The sequence below is a fragment of the Artemia sp. Qi Xiang Cuo genome, chromosome 1 (genome assembly GCF_049724085.1).
Source record: "Artemia sp. Qi Xiang Cuo chromosome 1, ASM4972408v1, whole genome shotgun sequence".
Lineage (NCBI taxonomy): Eukaryota > Metazoa > Arthropoda > Branchiopoda > Anostraca > Artemiidae > Artemia > Artemia sp. Qi Xiang Cuo.
In genome coordinates, this window is record NC_142794.1 from 14724011 (window position 1) to 14745755 (window position 21745).

Consider the following 21745-nt stretch of genomic DNA (forward strand, 5'->3'; position numbering starts at 1 on the left):
AAAAAAAAGAGATGATGAATTTTAAGTGGCTATATTTGGTTTTTTGAAAACAGGGAAGGAGTGATCGGATTGAGCTGAAATTTCGAGGATAAGCTCCCGGGCGCTAGGAAAGCTTAACCTCTAAATTTCAGCCCAATCGGACAACGTTAAAGGGGGGTGTGGTGGGAGGGTCCAAACTTCCGGCCCAGTTTACCCCATGAAGATAAAGTCGGCGGAGGATGAAATTTTGCAAGTTTCTTAGTTTGAGCTTGGGCTACAAAATGCGATTACCGCCGTCTCTCTGCGACCTCTAGGACCTGAAATCGCTTAAAATTGTGGTGGGTCACCTCTTTATAGAGGCACAAGTGTGCCTCCTTGATGTCTTTTTCATTTCTATAAAGTCTTTTATGTTTCTTTTATATTTCTGAAGTCTTTTTCATTTCTAAAGTCTTTATGTTTCTTTTATATTTCTGAAGTCTTTTTCATTTCTAAAGTCTTTATGTTTCTTTTATATTTCTGAAGTCTTTTTCATTTCTAAAGTCTTTATGTTTCTTTTATATTTCTTAAGTCTTTTTCATTTCTAAAATCTTTATATTTCTTTTATATTTCTGAAGTCTTTCATTTCTAAAGTCTTTTATGTTTCTTCTATATTTCTGAAATCTTTTATTTTGCATAAACTAGTTTTTGTTCGTTTTAAGTTTCATCAATACTTTTAACTTTTATCAGAAAAAAATCTTTTAAGAATAAAAACAACAATCATTGTTTGTGTACACAATTAAATGCATTTTTTGGACAGACATCTGCCAACAGTATCTTTTACTGTTCAGTGCAGAAAAAACTGCTCTTCCTTAATAGTTAAAATTTCCATCTGTCATGTATTACACAGATTCTGATGTAGTTTTTCTATTAAACTTGCATTTGACTTTATGATATACCATAGACGTCATTCATTAATTCAGATTTTAAGAAGCGTTTTTGGCGTTTTCAGTTTCGCATCAAGTCCCATGAACAGACTCGAATTTTTGACTAAGCCAAAGTATGGGTTTCAGCAGGGGACAATGCCCTTTCCCCATTTCAATAAACAAGAAAATACCAAAGATGTATAAAAATAGCGAAATGAGGAACGTATTCATCCAAGTCTTGGTAAGCAAAAAGCTTCTGGTAGCATACTTCCTTCCAGCTCCACCTGTAGAACTTCCAGGTGGCACTTATGCCAAAGAGCATGGGTAACTTTTAGGAGTGGGAACTAGCGCTAGTGCCAAAAAAAAACTATCGATATCATCTAGCGTTTGGCGACACTTGGCATTTTTCAGTGTAATAATAAGAGCAATTAATTCAATTAGTGTAGTTGGTAAAATTAGGGTAGTAATAAGTGTCTAATCTCAGTTCCTTACAGAAAAATGATTACAGAGCTTGAAAAATGCCAATTGCCGACAAATGCTAGATGTCGTTGGCACCTTTTCTGTTAACACTAGCGCCAGCGTCCACTTTAAAAGTTACCCATACTCTTTGGCTTATGCTTCAAACACTCAGCTGCGTAAAAAAATCAAGACTATCCTACTAATCACAATTCTCATAAATCAAAATTCGCAAAAAAAGAAAGAAAAAATAATCACCCTCGGTGCCGATCCCTGCTGGTTAACAGGGAATTGCCCTTTCCCTGGTGGCTCTGGACGCATTAGTCTTTGTGGTCCGAGGGCACGAACAGAAGACTGCATAGCCCAGGATGGAGGTTGACCCTAAAAGAAATAAAACTAAAAATAAGCGCAGAAACCTAAACATTTTAGATCAAGGAAAACAATTAGAATTTAAAAACTAGAAAAGATCTAGACTAGAAAACTAGAAAGGATAAATGCAAAGATCTCAATCTTTTACCAATAATCAAGATATTCTTGAAAAACAAAAGCATTTTTTAATAGCCATATCAAGCTGATTATCCTTCCGCAGAGGAGTCATACCTCTGAGGTTTAAATGAAAAATAAAATGATTTGTTGAGTTTTTCATATTTTCTTTCAGACCCATTTTCTTTTGGAAAAAAGGTAGGCAATAGAACCACCCAGCGAATTAGAAAAGCGCGTCAGTTCCCAATTGTTGCAGAAACACGGCAAACAGTTGCGGAGCAACACTTTTACTCATCTGGGTAAAACTTGTATACCTCATCTCACATTTTGTCGTTTGCCGCAGAATTACTCAGCCCCAGGGTGATATTATGTGCAAGAAGTAGTGATTAAACACACACTGCACTTTTTGATGGACCTTTCTTATCCACATCGGATAAGATATCCATACCTGGTCTTCATTTTCCTCGTGTTGTCCAATTGCTGATTGTTGTTGTTTTTTTTATTATTATTATTTTATTTTTTTGTCGTCGGACGGGGTTTCTGCTGTGGCAAGGTGAGTAATTAATATTATGTCTGTTATTTATTTTGTTCTCCTTCTTCTTTCTTTGATTGATTGATTTAACTGTATTTGGTAATTTATTAGTTTAGTTGTTTCAATTGCCAGCTCCAAAAACCTGTTTTGCTATACAAATCCTGATAAAATAAATAGAGACCTTTCCTCCTTTCTTCTCCCAAAATTGTCGAATGAATCTGAATCTGCAAAAGGCATACCAAAAACACGAGCTCCTATCCCCTACACACTTTGGTTTGGAACAAACAGCCTTTCTTAGAGATGATCATGATGACAATAATGCAGAACCTCCCCCACCCTTCCCTTTCCCCGCAGAAGACGAATTGTCTGGACAGTTATAGTGCGTTTGAGCATCCCTTATCAAACTAATTCACTTAATTAAGTCCCCGGATGTAATCCGTAAAAGATAACAACAAATATTTATCCGGCAACTTGTCAACCAAAACACTATAGTCAACTAGCCGAATAACAACATTGCACAGTAAACATAGCGTATTTACAAACCCCTGAAGGCGTGCCATGTTTCACAGTTACTCTTCCTTTTTGTTCTTGGAATAATATTTCACATATTTTTTTTTCCATTTTTGAAAAGACTGAATTCTGTGTTTATATATGACGTCACTTATCCTTTTATCCTATATATATATATATATATATATATATATATATATATATATATATATATATATATATATATATATATATATATATATATATATGTGACGTCACTGTTCCTTTTTGTTCTTTGGATAATATTTCACATATTTTTTTCCCCATTTTTGAAAAGATTGAATTCTGAGTTTATATATGACGTCACTTATCCTCAACGATCCTGAATTTTCCAGGGTTAGCAGGTGTAACTTATCCGACAACTAACCAAGACCGTTTCTAGTACTAATCCTACTAACCTATGACGTCATTTATGCCCTGCAAAACGCTAGGGATAAGTAGGCTTGTCGGATAAGTAATCTTGGAGTGCTCGAATGTGCTATACACACACTGGATTCCAAAAAGAACAATCTTTAAAACTAAATAATCTAGACTCACAATGGAAAACCATATGTTTTAGTATTTCATTTACAAGCAATTAATAAAATTGTAAAAATAATGAAATAAAATCCTAAGATAGAAATAGTTTATTCTATTGTCATATAGAATTCATTATCAAATACTTGTGTTTACCCATTATGATAGAGATGCGTCGAGCAAGTCTTATTTCAATTTTAATAGATTATTTCCACAAGAATTCTGCGTATGCAACAGACGACAATCTCATTCGATTCTATACTTTCCAATCAGTCCCATTCCAACATCAATAACAGCTAGTATTTTATTTGGCTACATTTAAACACAAATCAAACTCCTAATTTAAATAAACATTTCCTAGCTTTTATCACATGATAACATTAATTTCAGTGCAGTGGCACTTGGTGGAATAATATTGTCATTTTTTTCCAATCTCTATCACTAAACCCCTGTCTCAGAAAGAAACTCAGAGGAAGATTTCTTTTCTGTTTCACGATCTCTACACAGAAAGAGTTTGGTATCTTCCTTACCATTTTAAAGCTAGAGAACACTAATGACAAAAAAAAAGTTAAAATTAGTACTGTTTCACAGCACAACTACATACACTGCACCACACATTCCTCTACAGCTCACATATACGGATGAGTCTCAAACGATTTTATTTAAGAGCACAAGACGAATTTACCTGTTGATTTGAAACTGCCGAAACTGTTGGTCTCGGCTGAAACTGTTGTTCCCAGGGAGGTCCCGGTGGTCCTTGATTTGTTGGCCTTTGATGAGCTGCCCAATGTGGTGGACCTTGAGAGGGCTGGCTCGGTAAACTTTGTCCAGCTTGAGGAAATTGAGGGGCGGATCCAGATGCAGGTTGCCCCTGTAAGCTAGGACGCCATCCTGAAAAAAGAACAATTCTTTAAACCTCGTTTTGTTGCGATTTTTTTTTGTTTTTGTTTTTTGCCTATAATAATCAGAAAATGGATAAAAAAGAGAAAATTAAATAAGTTACAAGCACAAATGGATGCTAACTTTTAATTTCTAAAAAAAACGATGCGACAAATTTTGCTTTGTGGCAGTATAGACATACATATAAAAAGAGGGGAAAAGGGGGAGCGAAAGAGAAAGACAGAAAAAAAAGAAATGATATTTCTTACCCATACCCTGAGGTCTTGGCTGTTGATTGAACTGCTGAAAAGGTTGCTGTGGCACGGGCGATGGCTGAATTCCTCCCGGCCCAGGTGGAACTATTGATTGCATCGGAGCAAGAGGTGGTCGTGGCTGCTGCGACGCAGGCTTAGGACTTCCAGCATGCGGGTATCCCTAATAAGAAAAATTTACAATAAAAAGTTGAACATTACAAAGTAACCAAACACCAAAAATAACGTTTAAATACTTCCTGAAAACAGACATCGAAGGAAGCAATATTTTACTGTTGGTTTTCATCTACCTAACTTTGTATCAAGAGCGTGTTATCGCCTGCTGTATTAACGCTTTCAGTTTAATCGATTCAAAACAATGATGGAAATTTTGCTTCTAATTGGTGACCAAAATTAGCTCATACTGCAATATAATACACACCACAACTTCTTTGGTTTAACTTTTAGAAAGTGATTGTCAAGACCCATAAAAAAAAACTTCTTGAACTGGTTAATATAAAAAAATATGAAAAAAGAATGACTGCTTCCTAAATTGACACCACGCAAACATTTACTTCAATGAAAGCGTTACCTTATAGTATAGTATATTTGACACATAAAAACCAGGGCCATGGACAGGCTCAATTTATCATAAAACCCATATAATAGTTAAAGGAAGGCAAAATTTCGTTATTTATCATAAAAACAGAACAAAAAACTGAAGAAAAAAAACAAAACAGTTCACGCAACATGATTTTCAAATTAATGAAAAAACAAACGAAGTATAACTGATTGAATGAAAAAATAAATATTGTGCCCACAAACAAATGGCAAATTGTATTCAAATAGAACCTATCAGATAAATGCAACAATATGGGGATGGAGGAGAAGACTCAGAAATTGTGGTTTGAATCAGAAGAATATGGCTAACTTTTAAGAGTGAAAATTGGCGCTAGTATCAAGAAAAAACAACTATCTACACCATCAAGCATGCGGCGACACTTGACATTTATTCAAGATCTGTATTCATTCCTATGTCATGAACAGATGGTAACACTACTAACAACTTACCGCAGTACCAAGTCCCCTGAGGCCAACACATTTACATACGCTCCACCTCAATCCCAATCTATTCAAAGCCTCTTTACGCCCTCCCTGGAAGTTCCCATTTCGCTTAATTTTTTTAGGACATCCTCCTACCCCAACCGTGGACAACCTGCTTTCCGATTAGCCTTAGACGGTTGGCCGAAAAGGAAACTCTTTGGCAATATGTCATCCTTCATCTGAAGAATGCGTCCTAGCCATCTCAATCTTTCTCTCATTATAGCCCTAAAAAACAGAATTTAGCCACATTTTTCGTACAGCCTGCTGTTTGAAATAGATCAGTCAGTCAGGTACCCAAACGATCCAAAGGCAATTTCTCTGGAAGACGATCTTCCTCTGTTTTTCGGAGCGCCCATGTTTCCACAACCATATTTGACCACTGTCATCACTGTAGCCTCCAATATTCTTATCTTGGTTCGCAGACTTATCTTCCTATTCTTCCAAACTTTTTTCAACTTTGAAAAAACACACTGAGTCTTGGTTATTCTAGTTTTAACATCTTCACGCCACCCACCGTCTTGACTAATAATACAACTAAGTTAAGTGAAGCTGTCCACTTGATCGATCTTTTCGTTACCCAACCCCACCTTTTCATTTTCACTTATACCCAGCCTTAGCAACTTAGTCCGCTTAGCATTAATTTTCAAACCTATTCTAGCAGCATGAACTCGCAAAACGCTCCAAAATTTTATTCATTTTACTCACACTTTCATCTAGGATGCTTAAATCATCAGCATAATCTAAATCCAGTAAAGTTATTCCTCCCCATTGGATTCCGTGTTCTCCCCTTGCCGTTCCTTTGCTCCTTAAGACAAAGTCCATCAAAACGATCCATATAAATGGGGATAGAACACAACCCTGCTTTATTCCTGATTTAATACGAAACCAGCTACTAAACTCATTTCCTATCTTAACCGCAGCAGTGGTATTCTTGTACATAGCTCTATATCCCCTTTTTCAAATCCAAAAACAGTTGGAATATTGAGCTTTTGATATCAAAATTACTTTGTCCCACCATCAAAGATAGGTTGGTTTCCTATACAAACGACGGTTTGTCAATAACAATCAAAAAACACAAACTGTATTTCTCATTATATTGCCTTTCGTATATTTCTTACAAAATTCACACTTAAGAAACAAGAGTGCTTCGTTTTTATACCATAGAAAATATCCTAAAGTACTCTATTTTCCAACTTTACAAAATCCCTATATCATTTTGTGTTTTCAGTGAAGTTCCAGCTTTTTATAATTCTGACAAACATATGCAAGTGACATCAGTCAATTTACTCACATAGGTTTTATGTGTATGTTTATCTCTTTCCTGTTATCTATGGTATATTACTTTTCTCGATTTCCCCCTGTTTTTATTTTTATTAACCTCTTTAATTTCTTTATAAATTCGATTGTTCATTCTGTGTTGAGATGTGGTAGCAAGGCCGGGATTTGACGTATTTTGCAGTTTGTTGACTCGGAGTGCTGGAATTTGTTGGTTGGAATTTTGTTTCTTAAGAAAACTATTTGTCAATAGGAGAAAGATAAAATTAATGTTTTATATGGGGGAACATATAAATTGTTTTAGGGGGAGACAGACAAAAAGAACTGTTTACAGGGGGAGGCAGAAATGTATGTTCCCTCTATGCTCCTATGCTCCGATATTTAGTTGGGATTAAAATCTTGCACGAAATCAGGGCCGTATCAAAGAAATTTGATCGGGGGGGGGGGGGGTTACAAAAAAACTTACAGAAAGCATACAAAATTGGCTTAAACGTAATTTTTTTTACTCCTGTAAAAGTCACCACAAATATTTATTTTTTTTTGGGGGGGGGGGTTCAAATTGGGTACACCCCTCACCCCGGTCACAACCCTGCTCGAAGCATTTCAAAATATATTTTTCTATCTTTTTTCACTTGCTGTGTTTGCCTATTCCTGTCCAAACTCTTCGAAAATTACTTAATAGCTTTGTTTTTATTTTTAAGTACTTGCTCTAGCTACCAAAATTTTTTGTTAATAAGAATATATTCTACTGTTCGAACTTTGGAAAAAAATTGACTTAAATAGTTTTTGTTTAGCGTAACAAATAGCAGATACTCAGCAAACGATTAGGGATACACTTAGTCTTTTCTGGCATCTTCCAATAAACTCTGCAAAGAGAACTACTACCAAACACTACCAAACTTAAAAACAACTTAAAGAAAACTTAACTTAAGAGACAAACTTGGACTTTGAGAGACTAACTTAAGAGATAAACTACCAAACACTTACGCAATTTAAAGAAAAACTTAAGGCAACAGAAAGCACCAAGACACTCTGCAAATAAAAAGGGCTGGACAGACACAACGATTTTTCACACTATTGAGATGACGTACATGTACGAACGCTAAGCAGGGCTTTTTCACAGATATATTAGGCACAAGTACTTTACATTGTTAAAGCATGGACCAAAGAATGTGGACAACTTTTACGCCATCTAGCACTTGGCGTTTCTTGGCATTCTTTCAAGCTTCGTAACTGCCAAAACTAACACCAGACACTTATTACTAAGCTAATTTCGCCGTTTCCAAAAACCAAAATAATTTGATCTAGTTATTAAACTGAAAAAAGGTCAAGAAACACCAAACGGTAAATAGTATTGAAATTTCTTTTTTGTCAACACTATCGCCAGTTTCCACTATCGTAAGCTACCCGTACTTTTTGATATGGACTCTAATAGAGGAAAATTAATATGGAAAAAGCCATCAAGCGCCATATTAAGCGGGATTAGTAAGTCAATAGGAAGTATTTTCAAAAGTCCAGATGGACATTATGCTATTTATACGGTTTAAACTCTAAAGATTAAATAAACAAGGATAAAGATTTTCCAAATTGAGCGTTTATCTAGGAGGAATTCCTAGAAAGTTGACGTAAAATATAGGACCTATCATCTACAATATCATGTTAGATTGAGTCAAACCCACAACTCTAAATAAGCCAGCGTAAAAAAAATTCTCAAAACGAGAGTAATCTAGAAAGCATTCCCAATTCGAACTCTGGCGTAAGGTACACGACGTAGCAGCATTGATAGTATTACGTTTTATTGAGTCAATCTCTTAAGTTTGAACATCTGCACATTTCTCAAAATCAGCACATTTCTCAAAAACAAGATTTCTCATAATCAGCGCTAATCTTGAAGGATTCGTAGTTCGGAGGGTGACGAACAAAAGATGGGATAGCATTGACAATATCATTTTCATTGTTTCAAAATCTCACAATAAGGTGCGTCACCGCAAGGAAAGCTCAAAATGAGCTTTAATCATGGAATAATTCCTACTTCAAAAGCTGACGTAAAATAGGATGACCTGCCATTGACGATATCACATTTTTTTTTGTCATAATATTAAGCTTAAATACGAATGTTATCACAAGGAAAGCTCAAAATGAGCGTTAATCTCATAAAAATTCGTTGTTCGAAAGCTGACGTACAATACATGACGTGACATTCACAATACAAGGTTTTATCGAGTCAAACTCTCAAGCTAAAATGCGCTACGTCACCGCAAAGAAAGCTTAAAATAAGCGTTAATCTTGGAAGAATTCCTAGTTCTAAAGCTAACGTAGAATAAATAGCGTACCATTAACGATACAATGTTTCATTGTACCCAACTCTCAAGTTTAAATATGTCACCGCAAAGAATGTTCAAAATGAGTGTTAATCAGGAAGAATCCTCTATTTGAAAGAAACGTTCGTTAGAACAACATTAAATAAATGCCGCCTTTTTTAGTTTACGTCTGTCCAGCCCTTAAAGCTTAGCGATCAGCGGCTCACCTGTAATCTGTCAGCTAGACTTTGTGAAGAGAACGACAAACTCTGTTGAGATTGATGCTGAGGTTGGTTAGAGTTTGGAGCCGACAGCAGCTGCCTCAGGTTCCCGCGCTACACAACATAAAGCAAGGCAAAAAGTTAAGATACGTCTAGCGATCAAAAACAACTTCTACTCATGCAATCACAGTTTGAATCAAAACCAGCATAAGTATATATATGAATAGTAGCAAAAAATCCTATATTCTCATTCAAGATTTTTGACACATCAGTTTAGACCTCTCTTCATGACACCGCCTCTTAGCGCACGCGCAATGACAAATATTTAGCGCAGTACGACGTGGTAATACTGTGATCTGACTTAATGCGATGAAGCAACTGAAACTATTGATTTGACGCGCAGAGGGATATCCTTTTCCAAACGCTTTATATTCTGTCTTATTTCTGAAGATACTTTTTGCTACTGTTCATATATACTTACTGTGTTTCTCTCAGTTAACAGAACAGGTTAATTGAAGAAAGGTTTAGCATGACTACAAGGAAAAGCGTTGCCGAATTTCTACATATTACAAATTACATACGTTGCCAAAATATTGCGCAAAATTATTTCAACACTTATTTTAAAATAGCTATGGACCTATTCCGCCTATTCTCCTTGCTCTTTGAGCGCTGAGGTTTGATTCTGAGCACTCCTTTTCGAACGCTTTCAAGTCAAATTAAAGATTATTTTTCTGGGGGGAGGGGGTTAACGACCGTGAAAACAGATAAGGAAGATGGATAATTATCTAAAAGAAAAATATACAAATTTTAGCAAAAAATAGTTAATAAATCAAGATCACACTACTAAAGGTAATCGTGGCCTTAGAGCAAAATTGTCCAACTTCTCTGAAGCTCATGTCAAGAAAAACACTATTAATAGATTTTGGATGCTCCTTGTCAGATAATTTTTAGTCCAGTTAAAGAATTTTCTCTTTTTGGAAGGAGGGAGGGGGCACTTATGATAGTGAAAACAAGTAGAACGTTAGGATGATTTTTGCTCTTAGGGAAGGTGCTGGCGTACCAACTAGGATAAAACCGAACTTTCTGTTGCTAAGCCGAAAAGGGTTATAGATCATTCCAAAGAGGGGAAAAAATTACGCTACATGGCAAAAGAGCTAAAGAAAAAAAAAATTTGCTTCCTTACAAACTAAGACAAAAAATTTAAATCCAGGCTGTTTCACAAAACTTGCTGCAATGGCTAGGCCATGTACTAGTGATAAAGGATGATTGAATGCCAAAGACTATCCTTTTTAGCCGTCCATCTGGGGACAAATTAAAAGTAGGCCGTCGTCCCCGAACAGAACAGGAAGAGGTCATTACAAACAATTTAAAAAAAAACTTAATTATAATATTAATTTTCTATTAATATTAATTCATTAATATAATCAGAAATTTATTAATATTATAATTACTAATAATATAGTTTTCCTCGGATACTATAACTCTACAACCCAGGTAACGAACTACTTTTACCTCTTCTCTCTATATAATGCCCACATCAGCAATGAATTTAAAAAAAAAAAAAAAAAACACTTGATAAGTAGCCCAGATGAACTTTTAGGTGCAGTGGACTGAGTGGACCCCTGACTTGTTTTAAGCTCCTGTAGACATGAATATTTAAAAAATACGATCCTAGCTATGTAGCTCAGATGCCCCCCCCCCCTTCCACAAAAATGACCTATTATATGTTCGTATTACACAAGAATAATTTCAGAAGTTTAGCTCGACCTCTTCAACTCAAATAAATTTTACCAGCATTTAAAATGCAGTAAGCATCAAGGAAGTAGTTATTCTAATTTGTATTTGTAATACAGGCTAGAAAAGCCTTACTGAGCTCTAGATTCTCCTCCAAAGTGGGATGTAAGGTTCCTAAATATTGCAACAGCTGGTCTTTCTTTGCTTATGATTTTACAGGCCATTGACTCCTATGTGTGCCTTTGCATAAGTATTCGAAATTTTTATTGAAAACCCACAAAGGAAAAAACATTAAACTGGATCTTTGGTCTTCATTGGTGGAGAATGGGGAAAGCCCAATATATTTGTAGGAGGAATCTCTTACTCCCTTTGTATCAATGTGTAACTCAATCCTACTATAAATAAACTGCCAAAAAAAACAATTGTGTTTACTAATATACTCTTAATATGAATCAATTTCGTTCCTAGATTAAATAATATTCAATTATGATCACAATTCAAACTGAAGATTTGAATGATTTCGATTAGGGCAAATGCCTCACGAAAGACGACTCGGTCAGTCCCCAGTATCACAAATCCCTACAGACTGAATCAGACTCAACATCTAAAACTTTTTTTGTGCTCGTGGGCCTTTCTGCAAATTTTTAGTGTCAGTAACGAGGGCTTGAACTGAGTATCCAAATATATACGAGGGTCATCCAGCAGGTAAGAAGTAACGTGAGAGGTAGTGGAAGGAGTGTCGTCATCCGTGCAACAGCGTATGCGTAGGTTCAGTGTTCATCTAGCTGTGCTAAGCGGAACATCGTACTGTCGTACGTTTGCTACACATAGCCTTGAAACATGAGCGCCATAATAGAAAATCCCACTAAGTTCGAGATACGCAGCGTTATGCAGCATCCAGACACTGTGAGTACATAGCGTCCTTTTGGCAAAAAAAAATCACTCGTCATTCATCAATGCATTATGTGAAGTTTTATGGTCCTGACATTATGGTTGAAGGTGTTGTCCGTCACTGGGTACGATTTTCAAAAAAAAAAGGAGGAACAAACATTCAAGACGAAAGCTTTCTCTTGTTGTGGCCTACTCTTGTAGTGATTCCCGGCTCAAACGTGACTCGATCATTCACGATGAAGGCCTTCTCTTGATGCTGCTTTTTCTTGTCGTGACCCACGACTCAAGCGTGACTCAAACATTCACGACGAAGGCCTTCCCTTGTTGTGTCTTTCTCTTGCCGTGTCTCATGACTCAAACGTGACTCAAACATTCACGACGAAGGCTTTCTCTTGTTGTGGCCTTCTCTTGACGTGACCCACGACTCAAGCGTGACTCAAACATTCACGACGAAGGCCTTACCTTGTTGTGTCTTTCTCTTACCGTGTCTCATGACTCAAACGTGACTCAAACATTCACGACGAAGGCTTTCTCTTGATGTGGCGTTCTCTTGACGTGACCCACGACTCAAGCGTGACTCAAACATTCACGACGAAGGCTTTCTCTTGTTGTGGCCTTCTCTTGACGTGACTCACGACTCAAACGTGACTCAAACATTCACGACGAAGGCTTTCTCTTGTCGTGACTCACGACTCAAACGTGGCTCAACATTCACGACGAAGGCCTTCTCTTGTCGTGACTTGAGCGGTAGGCTTTCTCTTGTCAGTCAAGACCTGGCGAAGAAATTTAAGAACAGAATTAGCCTTCTTCTCCTTCTGAAGGCCTTCTCTTGCAGCGACTGTGGAGCGGTAGACCTTCTCTTGTCAGTGATGACCTGGTAAAGAAAGTTGATGAAAAATTCTTGCTGACCGTTGGTTCACAATAGCGAAAATTTTCAATCATTTTCCCGAAGTTTCTTGGGGTCTTTTATTACATGAAATAGCGACCAAAGACCAAGGATATCGCAAATTTTATGTTCGTTGAGTACCAAAACTGCTGACCAACGACCACAAAACCAAAAGACTAAGTGATGCTATACTTTCCTTCTCGGTATGACAGCCTAGAATTTTTAAGAAAACTGTTAGTGGTGATGAGACTCGGGTGGCCTAAGTGAACGCCAAGACAGAAAGGCATTCAATGTAGTGGAGACTTCTCCGAGCAAGCTAAAGAAATCCCGTCACATTGTCTGCGACGAAAACCATGGCTACGGTTTTTTGAAATGCCAAATAGATCTTATTCGTTGATTTTACGGAATGCGGTACGATTATCAATTCTGAATCTTACTATCAAACGTTGAAGAAACTGAGAAGGGAAATCCAAAACAAGCTTGTGGTCTTCTGACATGTGGTATTGTTTTTTATCACTAACTAGCAACTCTTTTCTCTGGCAAGTAAGGGTGTTTTTGTGCATCTTTCATAGTGATATTTAAATGTTTCCTATTTCCGCCAAGTGATTGAAATTTTTGAGGATATTCTTGTCTCGACCAAGACCTTTCCGGTTTAAGATTATTCGAACAAGACCTTCCGGTTTAAGACCTTTCCGGTGGAGTTATATTCGAAGTCACCCATCAACAAAAATTCAAAATTTCGGGAGGAGAAACCATTTGAGAAGTAGAAAGATTTTGAAAAAAAATCAAAAGTGAGATGAAGACCTCTATGCTAGTGGATTTGATGTTAGCCCACGAAGCATTATGAAGCCACAATTTTAAAAATTAAAGCATCCTAGATACAAAATTAGTTTAATCTCTGTTATCTCTCATAAAATGCACGATTTTATCGTTAAATTTAAATGCCTGCAATAGAACCGGGACTAATAGGAGATAATTTTCCAATAAACTGGAACTAAAGCCAATTAGGTAACAGAGTATTAAATTTGCAACGACGAATTTCAGAGCATCCGTAACGCTTTTCTACACTAACAAATTTTAACCTGTATTTTTCTTAATAACAAATATGTAAATTAATAATAAGTAATCATTATAATCATTAATTATTATAAAATATAATATAAATTATATAAGATTACAAATTATTTATTATGTTTGTTCCACTTATTTTTAAATCATGCCGAAAAATTAGCTTCGGTAAAAATTTACTAAAAAAAGTGGGAAATGTTGAATACAGTGTCTAAGTATCTATATATGCAAAATCCCTATTAACATTTCTAAAAAAAGAAAATTTGTTAAATACTTAGAATTCACATATGGCAGATCTTGTCTAATTTTTTTCATTCTTATTTCCATCACTTTCCCTACTTTTATACGTTTTAAGAGAAAAGAAACGGAAATTTTTTTTAAACTAATACAAACGGGAATTATGAAAAAAATATTTCAGTTACCACAGGCTAGGGTTTGTTTTTTACTAGCCCTTAAAGGGGATAGCATGCTTTGAAGGCTGTCAACTATCAGCTGTGGAAAAAAGTAATACGGCATTGAACTATTACAGTTCTACGGGCGTTGCTGGTCACCGTTTTGCGGCCCATCAGCCATGAAGTGCAATGGGGAGTAGGCAAGCGTAGGATTCAGTTGTGGCATCCTAGTAAAGAACTAACCCTAGCCCATTGTAACCGAAAATTTAAGAACATTTTTTGAAGAAAAAAAAAGACTGCCAAGTGAGGAAGAATCGTCAATTGAGCTGATTCAAGAACGGTAACTATGACTTTAATTAATCTTAATGGTAAAAGTTTATTTTTTAAAAAAATGTGGGTATTATCTCCATTTAGGAGAATTATAGTCCCCTATCTTGAACAACAAGGAAAATCACTTTTTCACACGGGATGCATTGATGTCTCTTTTTTTGCTGCTAGTGGGGCACTGAACGATACAAAATACAAAAAGTCCTTCCAATATATATTAGCTACTACACTCGCATTTGCCTCCTAAACAAAATAAAAACTCTTCAAAAGCTAATCGATGTGAAGCAACAAATGCAAATTCAAAACAATATAAATACCTGAAAGGCTTCAGCAGAAGGCCCGTTTGCTTCTGATGGGGAATGAGCTACTTGGACTGGCGGTATTGGAGTGTGTGATGTCTGAACTGGACCCGGACTTGGTCCAGGAGTTGGTCGAGCGGGACTCATAGCCCTTGTGAGAGCTAATCCAGGACTTGCACTAGGAGGAGGGTTCGCACTAGCAGTTCCCTGTTGATACTGAGGTAATACTCCTTGAGCGGGAGTTGGGTATCTAAAACCAGAGGGATCAATCTGACTTGGTTGAGACACCGTTTGATTAGATGTGGCAGGTTCTGGTGTTGCTGAAGGAGGTGCAGAGGCACCATACGGAGGATATAATGTTCGCGTAGGAAGTGTATACGTTGTCGGTGGAGGTGGATATTGACTCTGTGCATTTGTAGGAGGAAATTCTTGTGGCACTGGTGCAGATGTAGATTGTGGCGCCTTATACTGCTGTTCAGCTCCATAAGGTGGATATTGACCAGGTGCACCAAATCCTGGAAAGGAAGATAAGATGAAATATAGAAACCTTGTGAAGTGACAACGCTTCAGAAGGAATACAAGATTAAAGGTAATAAAGAAGAATTAAAATTGAATGCAACATTAAGCTAATTATCTGCAATCTAACCTTAAATTGGAGGTAACTAGACTGAAAGTGAATACAAAAATTAATTAATAGAATTTCTCTGAGAGGATTGACCTAAAATTGCGTTATCTCCATTGCTCCCACCGTCTTTAGTAATAATACTAAGAAGGTGAGTGAAGCTGTCCACCTGATGAATTTTTTCGTTACTCAACGTCACCTTTTCATCTTCACTTATTCCTAGTCTTAGCGACTTAGTCTTTTCAACAGTAATTTTCAAACATATTCTTGCACCTTGAACTGGCAAAACCGCAAAAATTCAATTCATTTGGCTCACATTTTCATCTAGGATGTTTAAATATCCGCATAATCTAAGTTCAGGAACGTCCATCTTTCCTTTTGATTCCGTGTACTCCCATTGTCTGTGCTCCTTCAGACGAAGTTCTTCCTGATTTAATACGAAACCAGCTTCTAACCTCATTTCCTACCTTAACCAGAGCAGTGTTATTCTTGTATATAGCACTAATCACTTTAATATATTGATTGGGTAGGCCATACAAGGAGGTTAGTCTAACGCTTGCTCATAATCTATAAAACTAAGGACCAAAGGTGTTTTATAACTCAGCCACATATCATATTAATCTAAGAGTGAAAATTTGGACGAAACATCCTCTACCCTTCCTAAAACCGCACTCTATTTAACTATTATAACTTTGTCTACAGCATATCTCACTCTAAAAAGTATCATACTACTAAGTAATTTGCTACCTACAGAGACCAGGTTAATACCTCGATAATTACCACACTCACTCTTGTCATCGTTCTTATACAGTGGCTTAATTAGGGTTTTCCTAAAATCGCTAGCTACTTCCCCTTTTTCAAAAATCATATTTATAAAAAAGATCCTAAAATAGCTCATGTTATTTAAGGCATAGATGACCAGAGGTCGTTTGCAAACTAAATCTTGTTACTAGAAAACCTTTGGATCCTTTGACTGGTCTGAAATTTCACCGATGATCCGATTTAAGAAGCCGATTCTATTGGATTTGATTTCAAATGTATTCTATTTCAAATTCATGCAAATGTTAAAGCGAACATTCTCTAATTCTCATCCTCACATTCATTTCACAATAAAATTACACAAAACTGACCTCTTTGCTCCTCTGTGTTCTACATTCCAGATTTATAATTGGTTGATTTATAATAATAATTCTATAGTTCGCTTCCTGACATATGATTCACAAACAAATAACATGAAGCTCCCTTAAGTGGGGCTTGAAACTCTTAAGACCCAGTTCGGTTTGTTCACGAACTTCAAAATTGAAGAGATGAAACTGATTCGACTACATTCTTTTATTCTTTTTTATGATTTTTATTTATCTTAATTTATTTGTATTTTATCGTTATTCTTTTTCTCATTCTTTACCTATATTCTTGTCACAGAATCAACATACCTTTGGCAAGTCAATCATTTTTAAGGAAACGAGAGAAAGGTACCTTGCGGATGTGGTGGTCGGGCAGGATGACCTCCGGGACCAAAATTTTGTGGAAAATTGGAAGGAGGAACAGAAGGGCCTGACGGTCTTGGATACGGCTGAACACTACCTCCTGTTGGCAAGTCATCGAACGGATTCGAGGCCGACACATTATCACCTAAAAAACGAATGCCGCAAATGAGTGTAGAAGCGCACAATTTTGTGACATTAAATAAGGCACTTTCCGGCAAAAATAATTAACTTTGACCCCCCCCCTTCTGCTGATTAATTTTGCAGACTTGTCTCCTTCCCCCGAAAAAAAATTCATTAGACATCATTTGGACATCATTAGATACTAAGGGTGATTCTGATCCTCCTACTCAGTGTAAAGTGCAAGAAAACCACAGAGAGTAGTAAGAACAAAACATTCTTGTCTATTCTTTTTCTTCTTTTTTTTTTTATTATTCTATCTTTATTATATATTTTTTCTATTGGTATTTTCATTTATTTACTTCGATTCTTTTTTTTATTCACATTCTACTAAAAACTTTTTCCTCCACTACTCTATATTCATTACGCATAATCCTACCTGCGAGACCTATTTGGATTTCTCACTTGAATTTTCAATGCAAAAAAAGTATTGAAAGCTCCTAGGCTATTTTTTTACTTTTTCCTTTATACAAAAACGTCCATACTTAATGATTATAAAAAGCTTTTAGCCAAACTGATATTTAAAATTTATGTTCGATTAATTATGCGTCAATAATTAAATCTTAGTATGTCCGAAACACGGTTGCTAAGATTATCCAGAAGGTATTAAACGTAATTTCATTCATAAAGTTTGTGAGATATATAGAACGTCTGAGAATTCTAAGATCTCCTCAGACCTAAGCAACGATAATCGCTTGATAAGGATGAAGCCTATTGGCTTTCCAAACTCTTTAAGCGAAACTTCAGGGGCTACCTTTATTTCCCCCTCACATTAGTTTTTCGATACTCCCGTCTTCCAGAGTGATATGACCTTGAATACTGTTAAAACAACACAAAAGGGTATACTTCCAAGTTATAGTTAAAAACATACTTATATACATACGCAACAGGTACGCAAATAATAAAAACATACGAAAGAGTATAGTTAAAAACATACTTCCTGTAAAAGCTTCGAAAGAATTCTGAACTTAGTCATTTAGTGTTAATAGCAAGCTCGCTAGGGCAAAAAAAAGTAAGGGGTTTTCTGAAATGCTGAGCGGTATCACGCTAAAACAGCAACAACTTTAAACCGGTAAAATATGTGATCAAATTATTTAATCCTATTTCCTTGAACTTATTTGTTCCTTCTATTTTATGTCGTAGTATCTATTATGCTAATGGCCGAACATGGTCATATTAAAAAAATAGTACTTTTTACGCAAGTCCGTAATGGACTTCCATTATTATGCTAATCTATTACCTTCTATCCAATGCTAATCTATCTAATCTATTATGCTAATCTATCTAATCTTCTAATCTATTATGCTAATCCGTATCTATTATGCTAATGGACGAACATGGTCATATTAAAAAAATAGTACTTTTTACGGAAGTCCGTATCTCTAGAAATTTTACAGTAATAAAAAAATAACGTCAAATTCAGATATATGAAATAACGTCAAATTTTATACTTGTGTGCGCTATTTTGGAATCATCAAACTAAATGATTATAAAATTTTTAGCCAAATTCTGTTTTGACTTTCTGTTGGATTGATTGTGCGTCAAAAACCAATCCTTAGTTAGTTTTCACAAGTCACTTTCCTAGTTGGGAAATAACGTCAGATTCCAAGCGTACATATGCTATTTTCATGCTTCAATCTTACATATGGCTCAAAAAATTCATATTTTAAATCCCTTTTCAACGCTTGAAGAAAAAAAGATATGCATGTTTCTTGTTATAGTGCCAAATTCTACAGTATAATTTTAACCTTAAGTAGAGATATATTTATTCAGACCATGTTTTTATCCTGACCTATAGACCCCCTACAGAACGTTGTGTATTAAAAGCCCCGAAACTACATTTTAGGCGCACTCACGCGGATAAGCACATCAAGAAGAAAACAAGTCCATTTAATGACAGAGCTCTTGGATTTTCTATAAATAGTACCTATCTGATGTAGTTGTGATCATGGATGTACACAAGAAGCGGGGGGGGGGGTCAGCAGGGTAGAACAAAACAACATACAAAATTACTTTGTTTCTGTGACCTAGAACAGGGGCTTGTCCCCTAACTGGCGGAAGGTGCGCACAATGGGGCACTGGTGGATGACCGTGATAGTCCTCGACAGGCGGAGCTCCAGGATGAGAATACAATGGATATCCAGGATGTGACGAAGGTGGATGTCCTGAATGCTGTCCATGAGGACCACTGTGGGGTCCTGGATGCCCAATAGGATGACCTCCATAGCTATCATGGGGAGCTGCTGCTGCTGCTGCTGCTGTTGCTGCGGCTGCGGCGGCAGCTGCGGCTGTAAACAGAAACCAAATCGAACTTTTTGAACGGTAATATTTACGTCAACAGGAGTACAGATTTAACACTTCTTTAGTTTTATTTTTGAGGTATAGTAAATTAACTAATTCAAGTTCATGTTTTTAGTTAATATGTTTTGCTTTTCAAACATCCTTATAACTAAATATTCTAGGAAAACATTTTAATAAATAAATAAAGATGCGAGCACAGTTGTCACATTTATACTAATGTAAGCAAAAAAAGCAGAGATTATAGAAAACTCGTGATTTAGAATTGAGTGAAAGAACAGACATAGAAACAGGGGGAATATTTATGAATAATGCAAGGCACCCTTTTTTTATTATTATTATTTCGATACTAAAGAAACACACAAATTAAATACATAACTATTTAGCCTAGTTCCAGTGACGTCAATCCCCAAAAATGTGGGGGGGGGGGGGGGGAATTATATATTTTCGAAATCTAGGGGGGCTAATATGTCGTTTTTTTTCAATTTCTTTAATGAAAATACCAAATAAAATCACTTTTCAGTAAAGATACTCCAAAATCGGTATTTCTCAAAAACCTGGGGAAGCAGACAAAAAGTACAAGATGGGCATGCAATTATAGGGGGGGGGGGGGGAATTTAAGAAAATAAACTATTTGCATATTTATAAAATATTATTTGTACATTCAATTCAATTCATTCGAGTAAAAACATAACACAAAAATCAATAACAATAAAGATCCCAGAAGAGAACTTGAAAAAAAAAAAAAAAAAAAAAAAAAAAAAAAAAAAAAAAAGATAGTTTTAAGGTTAGGTTTACGAATAGGAAAAGTTGAATGGATATAGAAAAGTACCAAATAAAATCACTTTTCAGTAAAGATACGCCAAAATCGGTATTTCTCAAAAACCTGGGGAAGCGGACAAAAAGTACAAGAAGGGCAAACAATTATAGGGAGAAAATTTAAGAAAATAAACTATTTGCATATGTAATAAAATATTATTTGTACATGTAATAAAAATAAATTGATAAGGTAATTTATACGAAGAACTCTCAGACTGAATTGTCGGGGACAGGGAAATTTCACGGAGGATTTTCGCAGAAAAAAGAAGCCTACAAAGGGATGTGAAATTTTTGGGGAGAATTTTTAAAACATTTTAAAATTTATAGATACGATCATTAATAATACGCAGCGGTGTGTTTATTTTTGTAGCGACTGGTTTTACTGTTTAGGTTAGTTTATTTTTTGGCGTCAAACTCATGTTAGCCCTTCGAGATCGTCAGTGCAAAATCGAAACCTACTTCACGCAATAAACATATTTTAAGAAATAACAAGTTATGAAGCTGCAGGGCAAGTGATAGCAAATATTGTTTTGTAAGTAACGACATGAAAAAGGTGCTGCATATCGATCCTGTTGACGTCACAAATTACATTACATGCGCTGACGTCAGCAATTACCATGTACATAATATTGAACTCAAAACTGTTATTTTCAGGGAATGTGTTTTAATATCGCATGACACGTGATATTAATATTGAAAGTTTTATGCGATCCTCAGAGAAATAACAATAACAAGGGATTACAAATCCCATAATTCAATAAATCACAGTAAATACTAAATAAGGGCAAAACAAACAATTACCTGCTTGTTCCGCATTTTTCTTCTTCTTGTGTGAAGTAGTTTCATATTGGCTAATAATGGGGTTTGGATCAATACCACCGCGATCAAACCGACATTCCCAGCGCAAGAGATTGCGAGTGTAATGTTTCCTCAGAGCATAACCTGCACTAGGAGTAGCGCCAATACCAAGTTGCACAGCAATGTCTTTCCAAGTATTGTTCTTAGTTACCTTAGAAACCAAGATAGGTAGTATGAAAAAACAATATTAATTTAATAAGTGTGCAAAATTAATATATACATATCAATCTTTTCTTCCAGACCAGAATACAAAATTTGGCGAAAAATTTAACTTTAATAAATAACTACACAAAAGGGTGAGAGATAAAAAAAAAATCCCGAAGAGTTGAAAACAGCAAAAAGTCTGATAAAAATTCCCCGCTGATCATTACTCTTCTGACCAAATGAACTAGCTACATGATGCACCTGAGCACAAGGGAAGGGAGATAGGAAGAAAAATT

The 21745-nt window shown here is 35.9% G+C and overlaps 1 protein-coding gene across 1 annotated transcript in view; it reads right to left on the minus strand.

The window, feature by feature from the left end:
- Positions 1-21745, minus strand: part of osa (trithorax group protein osa) — a 98075-nt gene that overhangs the window by 5347 nt on the left and 70983 nt on the right. Inside the window, exons 12-19 of the mRNA XM_089090863.1 lie at positions 21249-21456; positions 19358-19618; positions 17143-17298; positions 15063-15559; positions 9454-9561; positions 4566-4731; positions 4103-4308; positions 1596-1718 (exon numbers count right to left, since the gene is read on the minus strand). Coding sequence (XP_088946989.1) covers positions 1596-1718; positions 4103-4308; positions 4566-4731; positions 9454-9561; positions 15063-15559; positions 17143-17298; positions 19358-19618; positions 21249-21456 — 1725 coding nt within the window. The remainder of the gene's footprint in view (positions 1-1595; positions 1719-4102; positions 4309-4565; positions 4732-9453; positions 9562-15062; positions 15560-17142; positions 17299-19357; positions 19619-21248; positions 21457-21745) is intronic.